Source organism: Erythrolamprus reginae, chromosome 10 (genome assembly GCF_031021105.1).
Source record: "Erythrolamprus reginae isolate rEryReg1 chromosome 10, rEryReg1.hap1, whole genome shotgun sequence".
Lineage (NCBI taxonomy): Eukaryota > Metazoa > Chordata > Lepidosauria > Squamata > Dipsadidae > Erythrolamprus > Erythrolamprus reginae.
Window position 1 is genome coordinate 45,560,839 of NC_091959.1, and position 25,854 is coordinate 45,586,692.

A 25,854-nucleotide genomic window follows, 5' to 3' on the forward strand; every position below is an offset into this window, starting at 1 on the left:
TGCACTTGGGGAAAAGGAATCCTCAATCTGAGTATTGCATTGGCAGTTCTGTGTTAGCAAAAACTTCAGAAGAGAAGGATTTAGGGGTAGTGATTTCTGACAGTCTCAAAATGGGTGAGCAATGTGGTCGGGCGGTAGGAAAAGCAAGTAGGATGCTTGGCTGCATAGCTAGAGGTATCACAAGCAGGAAGAGGGAGATTGTGATCCCCTTATACAGAGCGCTGGTGAGACCACATTTGGAATACTGTGTTCAGTTCTGGAGACCTCACCTACAAAAAGATATTGACATAATTGAACGGGTTCAAAGACGGGCTACAAGAATGGTGGAAGGTCTTAAGCATCAAACCTATCAGGAAAGACTTAATGAACTCAATCTGTATAGTCTGGAAGACAGAAGGAAAAGGGGGGACATGATCGAAACATTTAAATATGTTAAAGGGTTAAATAAGGTCCAGGAGGGAAGTGTTTTTAATAGGAAAGTGAACCCAATAACAAGGGGACACAATCTGAAGTTAGTTGGGGGAAAGATCAAAAGCAACGTGAGAAAATATTATTTCACTGAAAGAGTAGTAGATCCTTGGAACAAACTTCCAGCAGACGTGGTAGATAAATCCACAGTCACTGAATTTAAACATGCCTGGGATAAACATATATCCATCCTAAGATAAAATACAGGAAATAGTATAAGGGCAGACTAGATGGACCATGAGGTCTTTTTCTGCCGTCAGACTTCTATGTTTCTATGTTTCTAGAAGTAGCCCAGACTTTCTCCACCTCCAGCTTTCCTGATTTGGGATCACTTCTCTTCCCTTGTGAATGTTGCAAATTTAGCCTGTGGCAGGAGTGAGTAACTCCTCGAATATTTTCTTTCTTTCTTTAGGTGTGTATTTGTTCCCAGGTCAGGAAGGAGATAAGGAGTCAAAAGTCCCCCAAAATGAAGAGAGGAAGAAGAGATAAAAATATCAAGGGGAAAAAAAAAGCTGAGAGAAAAAAAAATAAAGATTTGTAAAAACAAAAAAATTGGGGGGATTTTCTCTGACATGGCATGAAGAATTTGAATTTCTATTCATCGGAAGAAGATGATTTTTAATAGGGAAGTGAACCCAAGAGCAAGGGGGCACAATCTTGAGGTTAGTTGGGGGGAAAGATCAGAAGCAACGTGAGAAAATATTATTTCACCAAAAGAGTAGTAGATACTTGGAACAAACCCAGCTGATCGGGAGGAAATGGGGATTTTGCACGAACCTTTCCTCTGGAATGGGGAAGGAATGGAGATTTTGCTGTGTTCTCCCCCTGCCACACCCGCCGGTATTGGGTTGCTAATGGAATGGTGGGGATTTGCCTGGATGCCTGGAGGCTGTTGGGGTCTGGATGGGTGTCAACAGACTCAAACTCAACCCGGATAAGACGGTTTGGCTGTGGGTTTTGCCTCCCAAGGACAATTCCATCTGTCCATCCATTACCCTGGGTGGAGAATCATTGACCCCCTCAGAGAAGGTTCCCAACTTGGGCTTCCTCCTTGATCCACAGCTCACATTAGAGAAACACCTTTCAGCTGTGGCGAGGGGGGCGTCTGCCCAGGTTCGCCTGGTGCACCAGTTGCGGCCCTATTTGGACCGTGAGTCACTGCTCACAGTCACTCATGCCCTCATCACCTCGAGGCTCGACTACTGTAATGCTCTCTACATGGGGCTACCTTTGAAAAGTGTTCGGAAACTTCAGATCGTGCAGAATGCAGCTGCGAGAGCAGTCATGGGCTTTCCTAAATTTGCCCATGTCACACCAACACTCCACAGTCTGCATTGGTTGCCGATCAGTTTCCGGTCACAATTCAAAGTATTGCTTATTTATTTATTTATTTATTTATTTATTTATTTATTTATTTATTTATTTATTTATTTATTTATTTATTTATTTATTTATTTATTTATTTATTTATTTATTTATTTATTTATTTATTTATTTATTTATTTATTTATTTATTTATTTATTTATTTATTTATTTATTTATTTATTTATTTATTTATTTATTTATTTATTTATTTATTTATTTATTTATTTATTTATTATTTATTTATTTATTTATTTATTTATTTATTTATTTATTTATTTATTTATTTATTTATTTATTTATTTATTTATTTATTTATTTATTTATTTATTTATTTATTTATTTATTTATTTATTTATTTATTTATTTATTTATTTATTTATTTATTTATTTATTTATTTATTTATTTATTTATTTATTTATTTATTTATTTATTAGTTGGACTTGTATGCCGTCCCTCTCCGAAGACTTTTATGACCTATAAAGTTCTTCATGGCATCGGACCAGATTATCTCAGGGACCGCCTTCTGCCGCACGAATCCCAGCGACTGGTTAGGTCCCACAGAATTGGCCTTCTCCAGGTCCCGTCGACGGAACAATGTCATTTGGCGGGACCCAGGGGAAGAGCCTTCTCTGTGGCGGCCCCAACCCTCTGGAACCAGCTCCCCCCAGAGATTAGAACTGCCCCCACCCTCCTTGTCTTTCGTAAATTCCTTAAAACCCACCTCTGTAGTCAGGCATGGGGGAACTGAAACATCTCCCCCGGGCCTATACAGTTTATGTATAGTATGTTTTTGTGTATGTTTGCTTTCAATAATGGGGTTTTTAGTGTTTCTCTTAAATTATTAGATTTGTTATATATTGTTTATTATTGCTGTGAGCCACCCCGAGTCTATGGATACGGGCGGCATACAAATCAGATCAGATCAGATCAGATCAGATCAGATCAAATCAAATCAAATCAAATCAAATCAAAAAGATTTGGTTGCTTGCCCCCGACTTAGAAAGACACACAAAAATGCCAATTTTGAGGGGCTGGAGAAATGGGCATGCGTGCCAATTTTAATGTGCATTTTTTAAAAGATAGCTTTTTAAAAGAGTTTTTAAAGCTTGGAAGTTTTTAAGCAGATGTTGGATAACCATCTGTCTGAAGTAGTGTAGGGTTTCCTGCCTAAGCAGGGGGGTTGGACTAGAAGACCTCCAAAGTCCCTTCCAACTCCGTTGTTGTTGTTGTTGTTGTTATTGTTGTTGTTGTTGTTATTGTTGTTGTTGTTGTTATTGTTGTTGTTGTTGTTATTGTTGTTGTTGTTGTTGTTGTTATTATTATTATTATTATTATTATTATTATTATTATTATATCCCAGAATATCTCCAGGACCGCCTTCTGCCGCACGAATCCCAGCAACCAATTAGGTCCCACAGAGTTGGCCTTCTCTGGGTCCCGTCGACGAAACAATGTCATCTGGCGGGGCCCAGGGGAAGAGCCTTCTCTGTGGCGGCCCCGACCCTCTGGAACCAACTCCTTCCGGAGATCAGAACTGCTCCCACCCTCCTTGCCTTTCGCAAACTCCGCTCCAGCCTGGTTTCTTCCATGTTGCATTTCTCTCGTCGCACTTTGGGAATTTAAGAAAGATTTCCCACCTGATCCTACATAAGGTTGATTAAACGAGACGCCTTTTCTCAATACCTATTACGCGGGAACCCCGAGGAGTTGAATTAGCGGCTCTCTTGGGGGGGGGGGTGAAAGGAGAGAAAAATCTGTTTTGCAAAAACTGCCAGCGCGATTCATTGGGGAACTTCCGAATCGATTGACTGAAGTCTGATTCAATTAAAAAAAAGAAGCCTTTCCTTCGATCCACAGAGGGCAGTCGATTTGGAGACAATGGATTGGAAGTTGACCTTTCAAACCTGACTTGCCAATTTGATCCAGAGAACCAACTTGACAGGCATGATTGAACACAGCTCGGAGTGGAATCCCGCCACGATTTTAATAAATTTTAATAACCACCGCTAGTCCTCAACTTGCAACTGCTACAAGTTGCAACCTATCTGAAAAAAAAAGTATTTACGTTTTTTTTCTTAATGCAAATAATTAATAAAGATTATTATTATTATTATTATTATTTAAAAGCAGATTTTCTCATAGCCTCCCAGGCTATTCCACATGGATACGTTTCTCCATCCAGAAATTTGGAAAATTTCCCAAGGATTCTTGAGAGCAATGAGAAATTATTTATTTATTTTTATTTTTATTTTTATTTTTATTTTTATTTTTATTTTTATTTTTATTTTTATTTTTATTTTTATTTTTATTTTTATTTTTATTTTTATTTTTATTTTTATTTTTATTTTTATTTTTATTTTTATTTTTATTTTTATTTTTATTTTATTTTATTTTATTTTTATTTTTATTTTTATTTATATTTATATTTATATTTATATTTATATTTATATTTATATTTATATTTATATTTATATTTATATTTATTTTTTTATTTATTTATTTTTTATTTATTTATTTATTTATTGGATTTGTATGCCACCCCTCTCCGCAGACTCGGGGCGGCTAATAACAATGATAAAAAACAACATGTAACAATCCAATTTAATAAAACAACTAAAAACCCTTATTATAAAACACAAACATACGCACAAACATACCATACATAACTTGTAATGGCCTAGGGGAAGGAATATCCTAACTCCCCCATGCCTGGTGACAAAGGTGGGTCTTGAGTAATTTGCGAAAGACAAGGAGAATGGAGGCCGTTCTAATCTCTGGGGAGAGTTGATTCCAGAGGGCTGGGGCCACCACAGAGAAGGCTCTTCCCCTGGGGCCCGCCAAACGACATTGTTTGGTCGACGGGACCCGGAGAAGGCCAACTCTGTGGGACCTTATCGGCCGCTGGGATTCGTGCGGTAGAAGGCGGTTCCGGATGTATTCTGGCCCAATGCCATGTAGGGCTTTAAAGGTCATGACCAACACTTTGAATTGAGACCGGAAATTCCTCAAAGCATCCCACTGACCGCAGAAGGTGATGAATGAGATGGACCGTTTGGCTCAACCGCACATGCTAACGGGCAGAGGTTTGGTGAATGAGCATGACAGCTGGTGTGCTTCCAAAGGCAGCGAACAGTTCATGTATGTTACACGTGAGTGACTCTACCAACATCTCATGTGCAGACCAGTGAGACACAAAGATCATGAAGAAGCTGAGAAGCCAAAAAACCACAAGTAGAGGATGAAGATGACATGCAAAAACAGTTGGATCGGACGACATGCATTTCAAACCCGGTGAAAACATATCATACTTACTTCCAGGATTTGCTGCTCCGATAAGAGGAAGACGGGGTAGGAGGAAGGAAGGTTAAAAATGGGACAATTAGGGTTGACAAAATGTTGGGGTCGGGAACAAGTAAGGAAGGGGAACATCTCAACTACGTTCTCTAAAGTCTTCCTCTTATCTGGAAAGATCGCTGAGGGACAACTCAAATATTATAGTAGGCACTCGGAGAAAATTTTCAAGGTTGTATCCCCAAATTCTCTTGTGGTTAAGCAATTGGGGGGTTTCTTCTCCCCAGACTTATATCCACAATGGTTTTGAGGATTTTGATGTGTGCTTTTTATCCGAAACTTTTTTGGGGAGGTGATAATGATGACAATCATTAAGTGTGGTACCTCGTGATTCTTGACAAATGTCTCTTTTCTTTTATGTACACTGAGAGCATCTGCACCAATGACAAATTCCTTGTGTGTCCAATCACACTAGACCAATAAAGAATTCTATTCTATTCTATTCTATTCTATTCCATCCCATCCCATTCTATTCTATTTTTATTCCATTCCTCTTCTCTTCTTCTCTCCTGTCTTCTCCCTTCCCCTCCCCTTCTCTTCTCTTCCCCATTCCATTCTTTTTATTCTATTCTTCTCTATTCCATCCCATCCCATTCTATTCTATTCTATTTTTATTCCATTCCTCTTCTCTTCTCTTCTTCTCTCCTGTCCTCTCCCCTCCCCTTCTCTTCTCTTCTCTTCCCCATTACATTCCATTCTTTTTATTCTATTCTTCTCTATTCCATCCCATCCCATCCCATCCCATCCCATTCTATTTTTATTCCATTCCTCTTCTCTTCTCTTCTTCTCTCCTGTCTTCTCCCTTCCCCTCCCCTTCTCTTCTCTTCTCTTCCCCATTCCATTCCATTCTTTTTATTCTTCCCTATTCCATCCCATCCCATCCCATTCTATTCTATTCTATTTTTATTCCATTCCTCTTCTCTTCTCTTCTTTTTTCCTGTCCTCTCCCTTCCCCTCCCCTCCTCTGCTCTTCTCTTCTCTTCCCCATTCCATTCCATTCTTTTTATTCTATTCTTCTCTATTCCATCCCATCCCATCCCATTCTATTCTATTTTTATTCCATTCCTCTTCTCTTCTTCTCTCCTGTCCTCTCCCCTCCCCTCCCCTTCTCTTCTCTTCCCCTTCCCCATTCCACTGCATTCTTTTTATTCTATTCTTCTCTATTCCATCCCATCCCATCCCATCCCATCCCATTCTATTTTTATTCCATTCCTCTTCTCTTCTCTTCTTCTCTCCTGTCTTCTCCCTTCCCCTCCCCTTCTCTTCTCTTCTCTTCCCCATTCCATTCCATTCTTTTTATTCTTCCCTATTCCATCCCATCCCATCCCATTCTATTCTATTCTATTTTTATTCCATTCCTCTTCTCTTCTCTTCTTTTTTCCTGTCCTCTCCCTTCCCCTCCCCTCCTCTGCTCTTCTCTTCTCTTCCCCATTCCATTCCATTCTTTTTATTCTATTCTTCTCTATTCCATCCCATCCCATCCCATTCTATTCTATTTTTATTCCATTCCTCTTCTCTTCTTCTCTCCTGTCCTCTCCCCTCCCCTCCCCTTCTCTTCTCTTCCCCTTCCCCATTCCACTGCATTCTTTTTATTCTATTCTTCTCTATTCCTATTCTATTCTGTTCTGTTCTGTTCTGCTCTGCCCTATTCTTCCTTATTCTATTCTATTTTGTTCTGTTTTCTATTGTATTGTATTGTATTCTGTTCTGTTTTCTATTATATTCCATTCCATTCCATTCCAGTCAAAACACAGAGCTGGAAAGGATCTTGGAGATCAAATTCTAGTCAACAGAAATAATGTCAAAGAAACAGTGACGGATAATATCTATCGCCTTGAGTGCCGACAGTTCCAGAACACCAACTCATTGTGGTGAGAAGGCCACAGTAAGATGGGTGCAGTGCGTTAGCCACGGCCAGGTTGCCCTGGTGAAATGGCCCTGGTTCGGTCCGGTTTGCCTAAACTGGTAGAAGAAAGACCGTCCAACCTTGGAGGAGGAGACTCACCTCTGCTTGGAGGCTCTCAAGACGTACGATGTGCTGGTTGGTGGACGACCTCTTCTCCCTGAAGTCCTCTTGGAGGACATGAACCTGTGTGGAAAGCTTCCTTTCCGCTTCCGATGCCTGCAATATAAGAAGACACCGTAATTTTAATGGACGTTTAAAGGGAGCCATGGCCATTGTTGGCTCATAGCACTGATCAACCTTGGAGGATGTTGGAAAAACTAAAGTTGGGTTGGATGTGGTTAACATTTGGATGAGAAATCAATAGGAAATCCAGGGAGAATGGCCTGGGGGAAAAGGAAGGAAGGAAGGACAATGAGAGGAAAGGAAGGAAGATAAAGGAAAGGAAAGGAAAGGAAGGAAGGAAGTTTGCAATTTGTAAATTAAGGAAAGAAGAAACAAAAGAAAGAAGGATGTTTGCGGTATGGGAAAGAAGGAAGGAAAGAAGGAAGGAAAGAAGGAAGGAGAAGGAAAGGAAGGAAGGAAAAGAAATGACACAGAAGGAAGGAAGGAAAAGAAAGGGAAGGATGGAAGGAAGGAAGCAGAAGGAAAGGAAGGAAGGGAAAGAAATGAAATGGAAGGAAGGAAGGAAGGAAGTTTGCAATTTGTAAATTAAGGAAAGAAGAAATGAAAGACAGAAGGATGTTTGCAATATGGGAAAGAAGAAAGGAAAGAAGGAAGGAGAAGGAGGGAAAGAAAGGAAGGAAAAGAAATGACACGGAAGGATGGAAGGAAGGAAGGAGAAGGAAAGGAAGGAAGGAAAAGAAATGACACGGAAGGATGGAAGGAAGGAAGGAGAAGGAAAGGAAGGAAGGGAAAGAAATGAAATAAGGAAGGAAGGAAGTTTGCCATTTGTAAATTAAGGAAAGAAGAAACAAAAGAAAGAAGGATGTTTGCAATATGGGAAAGAAGAAAGGAAAGAAGGAAGGAGAAGGAGGGAAAGAAAGGAAGGAAAAGAAATGACACGGAAGGATGGAAGGAAGGAAGGAGAAGGAAAGGAAGGAAGGAAAAGAAATGACACGGAAGGAAGGAAGGAAAAGAAATGACACGGAAGGATGGAAGGAAGGAAGGAGAAGGAAAGAAAGGAAGGAAAAGAAATGACACGGAAGGATGGAAGGAAGGAAGGAGAAGGAAAGAAAGGAAGGGAAAGAAATGAAATGGAAGTAAGGAAGGAAGGAAGGAAGTTTGCCATTTGTAAATTAAGGAAAGAAGAAACAAAAGAAAGAAGGATGTTTGCAATATGGGAAAGAAGAAAGGAAAGAAGGAAGGAGAAGGAGGGAAAGAAAGGAAGGAAAAGAAATGACACGGAAGGAAGGAAGGAAGGAAAAGAAATGAAAGGGAAGGATGGAAGGAAGGAAGGAGAAGGAAAGGAAGGAAGGGAAAGAAATGAAAGGGAAGGATGGAAGGAAGGAAGGAGAAGGAAAGGAAGGAAGGGAAAGAAATGACACGGAAGGATGGAAGGAAGGAAGGAGAAGGAAAGAAAGGAAGGAAAAGAAATGACATGGAAGGATGGAAGGAAGGAAGGAGAAGGAAAGAAAGGAAGGGAAAGAAATGAAATGGAAGTAAGGAAGGAAGGAAGGAAGGAAGGAAGTTTGCCATTTGTAAATTAAGGAAAGAAGAAACAAAAGAAAGAAGGATGTTTGCAATATGGGAAAGAAGAAAGGAAAGAAGGAAGGAGAAGGAGGGAAAGAAAGGAAGGAAAAGAAATGACACGGAAGGAAGGAAGGAAGGAAAAGAAATGAAAGGGAAGGATGGAAGGAAGGAAGGAGAAGGAAAGGAAGGAAGGGAAAGAAATGAAAGGGAAGGATGGAAGGAAGGAAGGAGAAGGAAAGGAAGGAAGGGAAAGAAATGAAATAAGGAAGGAAGGAAGTTTGCCATTTGTAAATTAAGGAAAGAAGAAACGAAAGAAGGAAGGAGATTTGCAATATAGGAAGGCAGGCAGGCATCAACTACTCTGTGACTAAAGTCGTATTTCCTGCAGTCGGATTTGGAGAGGTTTACTTTAAGTTTGTATTTGTTGTGTGCTCGAGCGTTGTTGTGGTTGAAGCTGAAGTAGTCATTTACCACTAGTACTAGTTGTTTACCGGACTGTCAAGGACAAAGGACTTCCCGAAAGAGAGAAAAGAAAGCGAGATTGAGATCGGATGAACCTATCTTCAATCTCCTCTGGGGACTTAAAAAGACAAGTCACAGCTGGTTCACCATGTTGATGGAATGGGGCCTTTTGCTTGGATGCTAAGGGTTGCAAACCAGCCTTCTGATTTAGCAGCAGCTAAGAAGAAGGATGCCAATAAAAGTGTGTATAGTCAAGGCTGTGGTTTTCCCAGTTGTAATGTCTGGCTGTTAAAGTTGGAAAAGGGAAGGGAAGGAACGAAGGAAGGAAGGAAGGAAGGAAGGAAGGAAAAGAAATGAAAGGGAAGGGAAGGAAGGAAAGAAGGAAACACGACTTCAGCAACCGAGTAGTTGATGCATGGAACTCACTACCAGACTCTGTAGTATCATCCCCTAACCCTCAAAACCTGACCCCTAGACTATCCACTGTTGACCTCTCCCGATTCCTAAGAGGTCAGTAAGGGGCGTGCATTAGCGCACCAGCGTGCCTTCCGTCCCCTGTCCTTAATGTTGCATGTATTATTCTTTTTAATACTCTTTTTTTCCAGTTTTTGACTTTTATTAGTATCATGTATCTTAATATTATCATATCTTCACTTGACAAAACAAATAAATAAATAAGGAGGGAAGGATGTATGGAAGGAAGGAAGGAAGGAAGGAAAAGAAATGAAAGTGAAGGTAGGCAGAAAGGCAGGAAAGAAGGAAGGAAGGAAGCAAGGAAACAAGGAAAAGAAAGGGAAGGAAGGAAGGAAAAGAAATGAAAGTGAAGGAAGGATGGATGGATGGAAGGAAGCAAGGAAAAAAGAAAAGAAAGTGAAGGAAGGAAGGAAAAGAAAGGGAAGGAAGGAGGGAAGGAAGGGGAAGGAAGGAAGGGGAAGGAAGGAAGGAAGGATGGAAGGAAAGATGGAAGGAAGGAAGGATGGAAGGGAAGGAAGGAAGGAAGGAAAGGCTATGAAAGTTGGACCGTAAGGAAGGCTGACCACCTGTGTTCAGATGGATCGACCTTCTGCCACCAGGTCCAGCAGGAACATTTTTATCAGCGGGAAAGGCGGCCATGATATCAAGTCATGTCCAACGTCATTGTCGTGTCTCCCTCCGTTATTCCCCTGGGCTCACCCGTAACGGTACAGTGGAAACCCCAAAATTTTTTTAAAAAAAAATCCCAGGAACCACCACCGGGTTACCATGGCAACAGCAGCTGCCTGGAAGGGGAATGATAAACAGTCGCTTAGCAACTGGTGACGGAGGGCTTGGGAGCGTCCGCTGGTCTTGACGTTGGCTGAGATGGATCATCTCTGGCGGTAACCGTCCGAGCTGTTTCGATGTGCCGTGTGTGTGTGTGTGTGTATGGGGGGGGGATGACGACAGGAGGCACGTCATCTAGCCAGCATTGGTGACTGAATGGATATGAGTGCATTTTAATTGGTTTTTAGATTTTTAATTTTAATTAATTGGATTTCGATGTACATTGTTCTTTATATGTTGTAAGCTGCCCCTGAGTCCTCGGAGAGGGGCAGCATATCAATCTGAATAATAATAATAATAATAATAATAATAATAATAATAGGAGGAGGAGGAGGAGGAACAGCTGGGTCCAGTGCCTGATGTGGAGAAGGCAGAGGAGAGGAGAGCAATAGAAATCTATGGGCTGGTCCTTGGGACAGAAGAGCCACCACTGCTAGTGAAGCCCCACCCTCTCAAATGGAGAGTCAACAGCCCCCAGGTCTGGAGATGGCTGATGAGGAAGAGGAAGAGGAAAAACAGCTGGGTCCTGTGCCTGATGCGCAGAAGGCAGAGGAGAGGAGAGCCATGGAAATCTATGGGCTGGTCCTTGTTCTGGTTTCTGGTAGAAATTTAGTAATTACAAATAACTCTTATTAAATGCATAATTTCATGAATAAAGCAACTCCGTTTATTTCTATGCTCTCCTGTACTTCAATCACATTCCAGAGATCACTCGGTCCATTATCTCTCTCTTAGCCGCATTTCACACATTCCTTTTCCTGCTTCACTTACACAAGATTTATTTTCCTAACCAAATAACTTTGAAAAAACAGCAGCACTGACTGAATACAATACAAAATACTTTGGCTTACTTTAGCGTGGCAAAAACACATCCATTATTCTTTTCGGCAAGGTTGAAACTCCACCCTTCTTCTCCACTGACCCCTTGATGTGCCAAATACATCACTACAATATTTAACCCATTCCTCTCCTTAATATCTTCTTCCAGACCTCTGCTCTCTACGTTTCTGGACTCTTCTGAATTTAGGGTTAACCCAGCGAGTGTCTGATTCTCCCTCGCTAGATCCTGAACTCATAGCCCCATCCTGTGGCTGGCCTCCCACCTGTTCTACTACCTGTAACCCCATCCCCCCACTACTTCATAAACACTATCTGAATCCGAGTCCTCAATATCTTCATCAACCTCCAACTGATCAGGAGTATATACAACAGTCCTTGGGACAGAAGAGCCACCACTACTAGTGAAGCCCCACCCTAGTTCTGGGGATAAAAGGCAGGAGACGGAGATGAATAGACGTGGTAGACAACTATTCATCTCCCTGTCGGACAGCCTTGTTAGCCTGCAGTGAGACAGAAACTTTTTGCCGAGACTTCCGGCATTCCGAATAAAGGAACCATTGATTCAGCTACTGAGGGTTTGTCGTCTTTGAGTATCAGGGTCAAAACGCGACCATTTAATTTCCAAAGTTGGATCCTCGCTTCAAATCCGAGCTAGTGAGCAGACGAGCAAGCTGGCTGTTCCATCTGGATCTGAGATTAAACCCAGAAGGTTCACATATAATGTGTGTTACTAGCGAGCTGTCGGATTATAACTGAGCATCAGGGCGGCACTTCGCTAACCTAGCAGGCGATTAGAGGCGCTAAATGAGGCTATGGGGTCCTAGCGAGAAATCATCGTCTCTTCCAACCCTTTGTTAGTACTACATACATAACTAGTTGGTTTTGGTTGTATTTAGAACTGTGTGTTCAAATGCCTGTTGAATGCATTTGTAAGCTGAACAAGTAATCTTGTAGTATTGTGTATGTATTGAAAGTTATTGACGGATTTAAATGTGTATGACTAGGAATGTTCTTGACTAAGATATTTGTTAAAGTACTGTATTTTTTTAAAAATTGGATTTGTATGCCGCCCCTCTCCGTAGACTCGGGGTGGCTAACAACAGTGACAAAAAACAGAATGTAAAAATCCAATACTACAACAGTTAAAAACCCTTGTTATAAAACCAATCATACATACAAACATACCATGCATAAATTGTAGAAGCCTAGGGGGAAAGATTATCTTAATTCCCCCATGCCTGACGGCAGAGGTGGGTTTTGACGAGCTTACGAAAGGCAAGGAGGGTGGGGGCTATTCTAATCTCTGGGGGGAGTTGGTTCCAGAGGGTCGGGGCCACCACAGAGAAGGCTCTTCCGCTGGGCCCCGCCAACCGACATTGTTTCATTGACGGGACCCGGAGAAGGCCCACTCTGTGGGACCTAACTGGTCGCTGGGATTCGTGCGGGAGTATATATTTTGGGAGTATAAGACACATTTTTTCCCTCCCTAAAAGAGGCTGAAAATTCAGGTGAGTCTTATACTCTGAATGTAGCTTTTTTTTAAGCTTTCACCCCCACAGCCCTAACTAGGTGCTAACAATCTTCCCAGCTCTTACTTTGCAGGTTCTTTCATTGCTGCTCAGTGTGAAGAATGTTTTCCAAGCCCTAAATCTTTGCAGGTTTTTTTTCATTGCTCTAATTTGCTCCAAATGTTTCTTCCCAGCCCTAACCAGGTGTTAATGATGTTCCCAGCTCTTGCTGGCTTGCAAGTTCTTTCCTTGTTACTCTCTCGGAATAAAGGTTTTTTTAAAGCCCTAATCAGTGTTGTGGTTAGCTCTGGCCCTGCTCCTGCCCCAAGGACTGTGGATGTGGGGGAGACATCCACATGCTGCAGGCCTGTTTTGCCCCCGGTGGAATCTGCTGATAAAGGCTCCTCTGACCAAGAAGACATGAGTGACAGGGAGGAGGAGAGTGTGGCAGACAGCTCAGAAGGAGATCAATTATCTAGCTCCTCCTTGGATTCGGAACAAGAGTTAATGATACAGCCACGCATGCGGAGAGCGATGCATAGGCAGCAACAACTGAGAGATTATTATCAAAGAAAATGAGGCCACCTGTGGTTGGGTGGGGCTGTGGTCATTAGTGAGGCTGCTATAAATAGCAGCCTGTGGGTTTGGCCATTGTGGAGGATTATCTGATCGTTGTGTTTCGTGCCTGCTTTACTGACTTTGACCTTTTGTGTGCTGATTTTCCCCCCGCTTTGAAACTAAACCAGAGCAAAGTGTGTTTCACTTTGTGAAAGAAGAAGGACTGTGAATTGCCTCACAGCTGCAAGTTAAGTATCACAGAACTGATCAGGGACTTGTACAAATTACCAGTTTGGTTGGAGACCAGGGCTCTTTGCTATCCCAAAAGAGGGCTTGGTTTAAGTGAAATTTCATTATAAAGAACATTGTTTTGAATTTTCAAACGTGTGTGTGTCTGAAATTTGTACCTGTGAATTTTTGGGAGGATTCGACCAGAGAGCCCGAGAAGAACAACCAGGAGATAAAATAATGTGTGGAAACTGACCAGACTAAGGATGGTGGCAGATGAATACCTGAGGTGCGTCTTATACTCCGAAAAAATATGGTAAATAATATTTTATATATTTAATGTATCTGGATTGTATTACTGAATAATTACTAGTAACCCTGGATTATCAGATGGATACCTGCTAGATCTCTATGTTTCAGCCTCCTCCTCATCTTTGGTGATTTTATCTGCACTCTTTCCAAACTCTCAACATCGTTTTTACATTGTGGTGACGAAAAATTTATACCTTCTAAAAAGTAAGCTTTGGGAGCTGTAGGGCCATTTGAGTTTATTCTCCAGGTTAAAACTGGGCCCGCCTGTTTTTTTGAGATTGGGAAAAGCTACAGAAGCGTGTAAAAGTCGTAAACGATATTGTGAAAAAAAGCCATTTTGAGTTCCAAGGATCAGCTTGGCTTCTTCCAACCTAGTAGCCCTGGAAGCAATTAAACCGGCATACCCGAATCCAGCAATTTCCGATAAGAAGTTTTTCTTTTAAAAAAATCATAGTACACAGGCAAGCAACATAGAAACATAGAAACATAGAAGACTGACGGCAGAAAAAGACCTCATGGTCCATCTAGTCTGCCCTTATACTATTTCCTGTATTTTATCTTAGGATGGATATATGTTTATCCCAGGCATGTTTAAATTCAGTTACTGTGGATTGACCAACCACCCATTTTGAGACTCAGAAATCACTACCCCTAAATCCTTCTCTTCTGAAGTTTTTGCTAACACAGAACTGCCAATACAATACTCAGATTGAGGATTCCTTTTCCCCAAGTGCATTATTTTACATTTGGAAACATTAAACTGAAGTTTCCATTGCTTTGACCATTTATCTAGTAAAGCTAAATCATTTACCATATTACAGACCCCTCCAGGAATGTCAAGGGTACCTTGAGTCTTCGGAGAGGGGCGGCATACAAATCTAATAAACTATAACTATAAACTAAACTATAACCTGCTGTTAGCATTCCACATTGGGCTAACAAACGTTAGAATACCAAACTTCAGAGTACAGTAGTACCTCTACTTAAGAACGCCTTTACTTAAGAACTTTTGTAGATAAGAATCGGGTGTTCAAGATTTTTTGCCTCTTCCTAAGAACCATTTTCTACTTAAGAACCCAAGCCTGGAAAAATTTCCCAGGAAATTTTAGAGTGGGCAGAATTAGCTTGCAATTCTTCCACCACCACAGCTCTTCATAGTAAAAGCCCTTAGACTTACATACTTATTGTTCTGTCGAGCTCTCTGGTAGAATCCTCCCAAAAATGCACAGATACAATTTCAAACACACACACATTTGAAAAATCAAAACAATGTTCTTTATAATGAAAATTCACTTAACCTAAGCCCTCTTTTGGTATAGCAAAGAGCACTCGTCCCCAAACAAACTGGTAATTTGTACAAGTCCCTTATCAGTTCTGTGATACTTAGCTTGCAGCTGTGAGGCAATTCACAGTCCTTCTACTTTCACAAAGTGAAACACACTTTGCTCTGGTTTAGTTTCCAAGCGGGGAAAAATCAGCACACAAAAGGTCAAAGTCAGTAAAGCAGTCACGAAACACAACCATCAGATAATCCTCCACAATGGCCAAACCCACATGCTGCTCTTTATAGCAGCCTCACTAATGACCACAGCCCCACCCAACCACAGGTGGCCTCATTTCCTTTGATAATAATCTCTCAGTTGTTGTTGCCTATGCATCGCTCTCCGCATGCGTGGCTGTATCATTAACTCTTGTTCCGAATCCAAGGAGGAGCTAGAGAATCGATCTCCTTCTGAGCTGTCTGCCCCACTCTCCTCCTCCCTGTCACTCATGTCTTCTTGGTCAGAGGAGCCTTCATCAGCAGATTCCACCGGGGGCAAAACAGGCCTGCAGCATGTGGATGTCTCCCCCACATCCACAGTCCTTGGGGCAGGAGCTGGGCCAGAGCTAACCACAACAACTTATATACCTTTTTAAGTGGTTTTTACCTCTTGCCCCCAACCATCAGGGTCATCGTTTAACCCACCTTGGAAGGATGGAAGGCTGAGTCAACCTTGAGCTGGTCAGGATTGAACTGCTGGCAGTTGGCAGAATTAGCTGGCAATACTTCCATCATCATGGCTCTTAATAGCAACAGCCCTTAGACTTTATGTACCGCTTCATAGTGCTTCACAGCCCTCTCTAAGCGGCTTTTACAGTCAGCAGCTTTCTCCCCCAAAATCAGGGTCCTCATTTTACCCACCTTGTGTTCTGTCTCACACACCAAAACAAGCAGCAATTAACTTCCAATTAAGGCTCTAACACAGGGTTTTGAAATGAGATAGTCTATTGTACAATCAACATATAAAGCCCTTCATGGCATCGGGCTAGAATATCTCTGGGACCGCCTTCTGCCGCATGAATCCCAGCGACTGGTTAGGTCCCACAGAGTTGGCCTTCTCCGGGTCCCGTCGACTAAACGTTGTCATCTGGCGGGACCCAGGGGAAGAGCCTTCTCTGTGGTGGCTCTGACCCTCTGAAACCAGTTCCCCCCAGAGATTAGGATTGCCCCCACCCTCCTTGCCTTTCGAAAACTCCTTAAAACCCACCTCTGCCGTCAGGCATGGGGGAATTGAAACATCTCCCCCTTGCCCATGTAGTTTTTGTGTATGATTCGATTGTGTGCTTGTTTTTTTATATATTGGGGTTCTTTTGGATTTTTTAACTTAAAACTGTAATTTAGATTGCTAAATATTAGATTTGTTATTATGTATTGTTTACCATTGTTGTGAGCCGCCCCGAGTCTACGGAGAGGGGCGGCATATAAATCCAATAAATCTAATCTAATCTAATCTAATCTAATATAATATAATATAATATAATATAATATAATATAATCTAATATAATCATCTAACATTTATTGAAAAACACAAATTAGGACCAAGGAATGTCCTTCGGGTGCCAAAATCCAAAAAATGAGTGGCAGAACTGATAAGCAAGGTTTCAAAACAAATTTTTCAAACCAAAATTACTCACAGACTTCTTAACGCTATATTTTTTTAGAACTGCAGAAAGTTTGTACGAAAGGCAAAGACTCTTAACATGCTCTTTTCCTTCAAAGGATCAAATGTTGATTTTCTGCAAAGGGAACCTCCCAATCTCCTCCCCCTTTTATAGACCCTGAGATTGTAGACTGCACACAGATGTGCTCAAGTCCTCCTTCTGAGTCTCCTTAACTGCTCTTGCCTCCCCTGCATCCTTCTCACTCTTGCATCCAGGATAGGGAACCTCACCTCCTCTTTTTCATCAGACCAAGGCAGAGCCCCAGTTAGGGGTTCTATAAACTCTGCGGGACCTTCACACCCTATATTTCCCTCCTCCTCACTGTCCGACTCCTCTGACAGCCACACAGGCTGACCATGCCCAGATAGATCCGGTTCATCAGGCTCAAAGTCTATTATCAAAGGACCTGGCTTCGATCCAATCACGACATCTCAGAAGGACGGAAGGCTGAGTCAACCTTGAACCTACTGAGATTCCATCTGCCAAACTGCCAGCAAGTGGCAGTCTGCAGAATTAGCTGCAGTGGTGCATGCTAACCACTGCACTGCTACCTGTGGCATTAAGTGCCAATGGAGACCCCAACGACTGCAACGGAGCTTGTCACATCGACCGCAACTGTCCTTCCCCTCCCCCAGGGCCAAGGTGGGCCTCCCTCACCTTGCTGAGCTGGTCCAAGAGTCTTTGGTTCTGTTCAGATAGTTCCTGGACCGCCCGCGTCTTCTCCCGGTCGGCTTCTCGCAGGTGGACCTGCTGCTTCTCCAGCTCGTCCTGCAGTTGCTTGACATCGCTCTCCAGCTCCGAGACGCGGCCTTCCCACTCGCCCTCCTTGTTCTCGAAGCGTCTCCGGAGCTCATGTTTCTCTTGCTCCAGGTGCTGCGTCAGGAGAGGAAAGAAGAGAAGGGTGAATGGAATGGAATGGAATGGATAGGATAGGATATGAATAGGAAAGGACAGAGTAGAGTAGAGTAGAATGTAGAGTAAAGTAGAGCAGTGTAGAATAGAATATAGAGTAGGATAGGGTAGGGTAGGGTAGGGTAGAGTAGAACAGAACAGAACAGAATAGAATCTATCTCTGGAGGATATTACAATGCAAGTAAATGGTTTGTAATCATGGAAAAGGCTGATGTAAGCCACAATCAGAATAATAATAATAATAATAATAATAATAATAATAATAATAATAATAATTTATTGGATTTGTATGCCGCCCCTCTCCGTAGACTCGGGTTAGACCCCAGGCTAACAACAATGATAAAACAGCATGTGCCAATCCAACAATAAAACAACTAAAAACCCTTATTATAAAACCAAACATACACACAAACATACCATACATAACTTGTAATGGCCTAGGGGGGAGGAATATCTCAACTCCCCCGTGCCTGGCGGTATAAATGAGTCTTGACTAGTTTACGAAAGACAGGGAGGGTGGGGGCAATTCTAATCTCTGGGGGGAGTTGGTTCCAGAGGGCCGGGGCCACCACAGAAAAGGCTCTTCCCCTGGGGCCCGCCAAACGACATTGTTTAGTCGACGGGACCCGGAGAAGGCCAACTCTGTGGGTCCTTATCAGTCGCTGGGATTTGTGCGGTAGCAGGTGGTTCCGGAGGTAGTCTAGTCCAAAGCCATGTAGGGCTTTAAAGGTCATGACCAACACTTTGAATTGTGACCGGAAACTGATCGGCAGCCAGTGCAAGCCACGGAGTGTTGAGGAAACATGGGCGAATCTTGGAAGCCCCACAATGGCTCTTGTGGCTGCGTTCTGCACGATCTGAAGTTTCCGAACACTTTTCAGAGGTAGCCCCATGTAGAGAGCGTTGCAGTAATCGAGCCTCGAGGTTATGAGGGCATGAGCGACTGTGAGCAGTGACTCCCGGTCCAAATAGGGCCGCAACTGGTGCACCAGGCGAACCTGGGCAAACGCCCCCCTCGCCCAGCCGAAAGATGATGTTCCAATGTCAGCTGTGGATCTAAAAAACCCCAATTTAAAGAACCAATCATACATACAAACATACCATGTATAAATTCTATAAGCCTAGGGGGGAAGGGAAAATTTCAATTCCCCCATGCCTGATGACAGAGGTGGGTTTTAAGGAGCTTGCGAAAGGCAAGGAGGGTGGGGGCAACTCTGATATCTGGGGGGAGTTGGTTCCAGAGAGTCGGGGCCGCCACAGAGAAGGCTCTTCCCCTGGGTCCCGCCAGACGACATTGTTTAGTCGATGGGACCCGGAGAAGGCCAACTCTGTGGGACCTAACTGGTCGCTGCGATTTGTGCGGCAGAAGGCGGTCCCGGAGATATTGTAAGCATGAAGAAAGGGCGGCATAAAAAATTGAATAAACAAATAAATAAATGTGGGCGAAACTCTCCCAACAAGGGGAATTGTCAATTGCAGCCTGACTGTTGCTGTTGTTGTCAGATCCAGAATTGCAAATCTGTCTGGGACCCAGGGCTTTATAAAAAAAATGGAAGACAACCCCCATTCTCGGCCCCATTGGTTGCTTTTTCAAAGAGACCGGTGCAAAAAAGCTGTTTTAGGCAACACTCGGTTTGCTTTTGAATGCCGAAATTTATTTTTTCTCAATGGGCTTCCTGTTTTCCTAAAAGCATTCCAGGCCGGAAGGTCAAAGGAGTTTTGGTTTCTGGAGCCTTCGTTGCAGCGAAAAACGGGTCCCGGGCAGGAATTAAGAATTAAGCCGAGTTTGTATAAATCGGATCAAATGATGGGGGTGGGTGGGGGTGGGGAGAACCAGAAGAACCCAGCTCCGTATGGACAGATGGAGCCTTGGGAAGAAAGGACATTTTGAGCTCTTGCAACAGAACGAACAGGCGAGGTTGGTAGAAAACAGAAAAGAGGAAACTCCTGAAGTTGAAAAGAAGCTCGGAAAATTGATGACAAGAAAGATGCTTGCTTGACATGGAGGGGTATCAAAGCTGGAGGGTCTTCTTTGGCATTGAGGGAGACCCTCACTTTGACATCTCTACGCTAAGAAAGATTGGATAAGTCTTCAAGGATCCCTGAAATTCTCTGACTGGGATTAAACAAAGCATAAGGTGTTGTTTTTAGCATATAGCATTTAGACTTATATACCGCTTTGTAGTGGTTTTACAGCCCTCTCTAAGCAGTTTACAGAATCAGCATATATTGCCCTCGACAATCTGGGTCCTCATTTGACCCACCTCGGAAGGAAGGAAGGCTGAGTCAACCTTGAGTCAGGAAGGAAGGAAGGAAGGAAGGAAAGAAGGAAGGAAGATAGCAATAGCATTTAGACTTATATGCTGCTTTCTAGTGCTTTTTCAGCCCTCTCTAAGTGGTTTACAGAATCAGCCTCTTCCCTCCAACAACCTGGGTCCTCATTTGACCCACCTAGGAAAGATGGAAGGCTGAGTCAGCCTTGAGTCAGGAAGGAAGGAAGGAAGAAAGGAAGGAAGATAGCAATAGCACCTATATACCACTTCACAGTGCTTTTACAGCCCTCTATAAGCAGTTTACAGAATCAGCCTCCTGCCCCCAACAATCTGGATCCTCATTTGACCCACCTTGGAAGGATGGAAGGCTGAGTCAACGTTGAGCCGGTGGTGAGATTTGAACTGCTGAACTACAGCTCGCAGTTAGCTGAAGTAGCCTGCAGCGCTGCACTCTAACCACTGCGCCGCCCCACCTTTTGGATGGAATAGGCTACCTGAACACAATTGTGACGAGATGCCTGGATGGGAACTAATCCAAGCGACAACTGAGCCAGAACTAAGGAGAAATGTCTTGTCCATGAGAACAATTCAGAGAGAGGGGGAAAGAGAGGGGTGAGAGAGAGAGGGGAGAGAGAGAGGGGGGAGAGAGAGAGAGAGAGAGAGAATCTGGCCCAGGTAGAGAGCCAGGGCAGGGTCCCCCTTAACCCCAGGAGCCATGCTCTCTGCACATGGTCAGTGGAACGCCCCCCCTCGGGCCTCTCCAAAAGCCCAAGCCGGCTGATCCTTCCCCAAACCTTCCCGAATCCCCTGAGTCACCGCCCCCGCCTTTACCTCCCCCCGCTCTTCAAAACACACCCGCCTCTCACCTCCAGCTTGTCGGTCAGCTCCTTGTACATCCGCTCGTACTGGCGGCTCATGTCCTGGTTGCGCTCCAGCAAGGCTTTGCCCAAGCGGGCGGCCAACACCAAGTCCTTCTCCTTCTGCCTCATCTGCAACAGGAGCTCCGGCTCGGCCAGGCCCGGTGTCTCGGTCTGCCCAGGGCCTTCCCTGGCCGGAAAAGAAGAAGAAGCCAGCAGGGCCAGCTCTTCCTCCAGGGCCAGATCCAGCTCGCTGGGATCCACGGGCGAGGAAACCCGTGCCGTTGGCGCCGAAGAAGGAGAAGAAGCCGGCGGAAGATGCAGAGGCGACACGGCTGAGTCCAGTGCTTTGCCGGCCGTTATTCCAGGGCTGGTTTCCATTGCCGCGGTCGCTGTCCAGCTCAAAAGATGCTGAAATTCACGGTTTGCAAGCCAAGAAAGCGGCGGGCGCTGTCCGGCCCAGAAGGTGCTGAAATGGCTTGCAAACCAAGCAATAGGCGGGCGCTGTCCGGCTCAGGAGGTGCTGAAATTCAGGGCTCGCAAGCCAAGCAAACGGCGGGCGCTGTCCGGCCCTGGAGGTGCTGAAATTCAACGGCTTGCACGCCAAGCAATAGGCGGAGGACACGGCCGGGCCCCGGGCCACTCCAAGGCTCAGCGGTGGCCGAGGAGGGAAGCCCGGAGCCCGTCGCGGGACGCTCTTCCTCGCCCGCCCGTGGAGGGGGAAAAAAAAACACGCGCAAGGGCAAAGCCGGGTGGGTGGAAAGGGCTTTTTTTCTCCCCACCCGCTATGCGAGCCGCCTCCGCAGCCCGGCGCCTTCAAAGCGAGCCGGGCGCCCGGCCGGCTTGGGAAGAGCCGAGTGGGGCGTTGGTGCTGCGGAGGCCGGGGATGATGGGTCTTCCGGGGGCGGCGCTGCTGGTGCTGCTGGTGGGGGTGGTGCTCCTCCTCCTCCTCCTCCTGCCGGCGGCCCCGCTTGCCTGCCCCGCGCGCCGAGCCCCATCGCCGCCCCGGCGCCGGCTAAGCATCGCGGGAAGCGCGCGGAGCCCACCGGCGGCGGCGGCGGCGGCGGCGGCGGATGATGGGAGGCCGGATCTCCCCCCTCCCTCCCCTCCCTCCAACCCGTGACGCCAGCAAACACCTGTTTGGCCTAGGGCTCGGATTGGTCCAGACGGGTGTCTCCACGGCTCCGCCCACAGGTGTGGAGACTCAGCCTCCCTCCCCCCTCCCCGGTCTTAACCCCTCCCCTTCCCCTCCGCGCCCGTCCCCGAATGGCATCGCAGGATGTTGCCTCGCCTGTTGGCTGCGGAAGACTCGGCCGGTCCCCCCTCCCCCTAGTCTTGGAGGCGGGGCTGCGAGAGGAAAGCGCGCGGTGGGGGGGGGGCGGTGGAGAAAAGGCCATGGAAAGAGAAGGAAGACCAGCGTTTCCTCAAAGATTGGCAGTTTTGAAGAAGGAGTCTGGGCTTCCATTCCCAGAATTCACCAGCCAATGCCGACTTCAACTCCCATAATTCCACAACCAACATTTTAAGAAGCTTGGACTAGAACTGCAGAATTCCCTAACCAGCATGATTTAAAATATACTGCTAAAAAAAAAGAAGGGAACACTCAAATAATACATCCTAGATCTGAATGAATGAAATATTCCCATTGAATATTTCATTTGCACAACTGTCCCATTTGCACAACAGCATGTGAAATTGACTGTCAATCAGAGTTGCTTCCAACGTGGACAGCTTGATTTCATAGAAGTGTGATTTACTTGAAGTTATATTCTGTTTTTTAAGTGTTCCCTTTATTTTTTTAAGCAATGTATATAGATTCAACTACTAAAATTCCCCAATTAGCCTGTTTTTAGATGTGTAGACTTCAACTCCCAGAATTCCCCAACCAGCATATTTTTAGATGTGTAGACTTCAACTCCTTTGATTCCCCAACAAACATTTTAAGATGTGTAGATTCCAACTCCAAGAATCCCCCAACCAGCATGCTTTAAGATATATAGACTTCAACTTCCATAATTCCTCAGCCACTATGTTTTAAGATGTGTAGACTCCAACTCCCAGAATTCCTCAGCCATCATATTTTTAGATTTGTAGAGGTCAACTCCCAGGATTTCTCAATCAGCATGTTTTAAGCCAGAATTCCTCAATTGTTCTGTCGGGCTCTCTGGTATACTCCTCCCAAAAATTCACAGGTACAAATTTCAGACACACACACACACGTTTGAAAATTCAAAACAATGTTCTTTATAATGAAAATTCACTTAAACTAAGCTCTCTTTTGGTAAAGCAAAGAGCACTAGTCTCCAAACAAACTGGCAATTTATACAAGTCCCTTATCAGCCCTGTGATACTTAGCTTGCAGCTGTGAGGCAATTCACAGTCCTTCTTCTTTCACAAAGTGAAACACACTTTGCTCTGGTTTAGTTTCAAAGCAGGGAAAAATCAGCACACAAAAAGTCAAAGTCAGTAACGCAGTCATGAAACACAAGGATCAGATAATCCTCCACAATGGCCAAACCCATAGGCTGCTATTTATAGCAGCCTCACTAATGACCACAGCCCCACCCAACCACAGGTGGCCTCATTTTCTTTGATAATAATCTCTCAGTTGTTGCTGCCTATGCATCCCTCTCCGCATGCGTGGCTGTATCATTAACTTTTGTTCTGAATCCAAGGAGGAGCTAGATAATTGATCTCCTTCTGAGCTGTCTGCCACAATCTCCTCCTCCCTGTCACTCATGTCTTCTTGGTCAGAGGAGCCTTCATCAGCAGATTCCACCGGGGGGGGGGGCAAAACAGGCCTGCAGCATGTGGATGTCTCCCCCACACCCACAGTCCTTGGGGCAGGAGCTGGGCCAGAGCTAACCACAACATCAATTAGCATGCTTTTAAGATATATAGACTTCGGCTATTCCCAAACCAGCATGTTTTAAGATGTGGAGACTTCAACTCAAATTCCTCAAATAGCATGTTTTACAATATGTATTAATATCTTAATTAGATCTAATCTAATTCTTGCTTGTTTCCCATGATAACAACTGGTGGTTTGATGTATGCTGAATGATGGCTTAATGGTTGAATAAACAAGTACAATTCCTTCTCAAGGATTGCTACTGAAGTAGTTTTCTCTTTTCAACTATCAGAGTTTGAAACAGAAAGGAAAGGCAAAATTCAATATTTTAAATGTCTTTAGCAAGACAGATTCTCATTGCTTTTGATAGCAGAATCTCAGGCTCTTGAAGGACTGTTAAAGGAGAAACTCACTTTTAAAAGTACTTTTAAAAAAATCCTTTGTTCATCTAAAGCACAAATCCCAGCGACCGATTAGGTCCCACAGAGTGGGCGTTCTCCGGGTCCCGTCAACTAAACAATGTCGGTTGGCGGGCCCCAGGGGAAGAGCCTTCTCTGTGGCGGCACCGACTCTCTGGAACCAACTCCCCCCAGAGATTAGAACTGCCCCTATTCTCCCTGCCTTCCGTAAACTCCTTAAAACCCACCTCTGCCGTCAGGCATGGGGGAATTGAAACACCTCCCCCGGGCATGTTTAATTTATGCATGGTATGTTTGTGTGTGAGTCTGTTAGTATATGGGGTTCTTTTAAATCTTGTATAAATTTTTAAGTTATCTGGATTATTTATGATTTGTTCTATCTTGTTGTGAGCCGCCCCGAGTCTTCGGAGAGGGGCGGCATACAAATCTAAATAATAAATAATTAAAAAATAATTAAAATAAACAAACAAACAAACAAATAAATAAACAAATGTTGACTTCAACTCCCAGAATTCCTCAGCCAGCATGTTTTAAGATGTGTAGACTTCAACTCCCAGAATTCCCCACCCACCATGCTTTAATAACTTGGTTTCATAGGCTGCAGGAAGCCAGAATTTTGTAAATACAGGCAGAAATGAAATATAAGCTGCAATTGGCTAAGTTCCACAACGTTCCACGCCATAAACTGGTTTTATAACCATGATTGATGGAATACTTGTGGGCCATTAAGCTGAGACCAATTCAAAATGTAATCCAGGCATAATAACTATCATGAAGTGTACAATAAACTACATATGAGCAAACCAAAGTTGGACACAATTTGCAGGCAGACCCACCAGGATCCAAAATGTGTGTGATATTTTGGTGAAAGTACAAAAGAGGACTTGTGATGCCTATTCTTCTCCCCCACAACCCCTCCCCTCGCACTCTAACCAATATGGGAACCAGATCATTGTAAAAATTATTTGTTTTGTCAAGTACCTATTGGTGATATACAAAGATATAACAATATTTATATACATGATACTATCAATATATCAACTTTATTTGATTAGTCAATTGACCATATCAAAGCGAGGAAAAGGACCACATCGGTCGTCATAAAACTGTGACTGGTTAAAATACAATAAAATTGGCTAAAATAGAGGGAATTTGCATAAATAAAATGCAGTATAATATGCTAAAATTGAGTAGTAAAACATGAGAATATAACTCGTGCAAAGGATTATACTCAACAAATCTAAGATACTGATATAAAATATTCTTAAGTGAGTTTGCATGCCACCCCAATATGTTCTATAAAACGTATTCTCATCTGAACAGCCCTGACTATAAACTTAGCGGTTCTAGAAACTACATATATATTTGTACCCTGAAGAAAATATGATAATTGTTTATTACAGTCCCAGTGTATGATTTTGTCAAGTAGGGGCTGTCAATACTGAGGTCTTACTGAGGAGTATAGTTTACAATTGAGTAGCACATGTGCAATGTCTTCTATTTCTGGTGCACCGCAAATGCATGTTCTCTCAAAATATGGTACTTGGTGGAATCGTCCATATTTGACC

The 25,854-nt window shown here is 43.7% G+C and overlaps 1 protein-coding gene across 1 annotated transcript in view; it reads right to left on the minus strand.

Annotated features, from left to right (window-relative positions):
* Positions 1-21,497, minus strand: part of BICDL1 (BICD family like cargo adaptor 1) — a 38,577-nt gene extending 17,080 nt beyond the window's left edge. The window contains exons 1-3 of the mRNA XM_070762308.1: positions 21,026-21,497; positions 17,632-17,847; positions 7,192-7,308 (exon numbers count right to left, since the gene is read on the minus strand). Of these exons, the coding sequence (XP_070618409.1) occupies positions 7,192-7,308; positions 17,632-17,847; positions 21,026-21,397 (705 nt within the window). The 5' untranslated portion in view covers positions 21,398-21,497. The remainder of the gene's footprint in view (positions 1-7,191; positions 7,309-17,631; positions 17,848-21,025) is intronic.
* Positions 21,498-25,854: the final 4,357 nt, after the last annotated feature.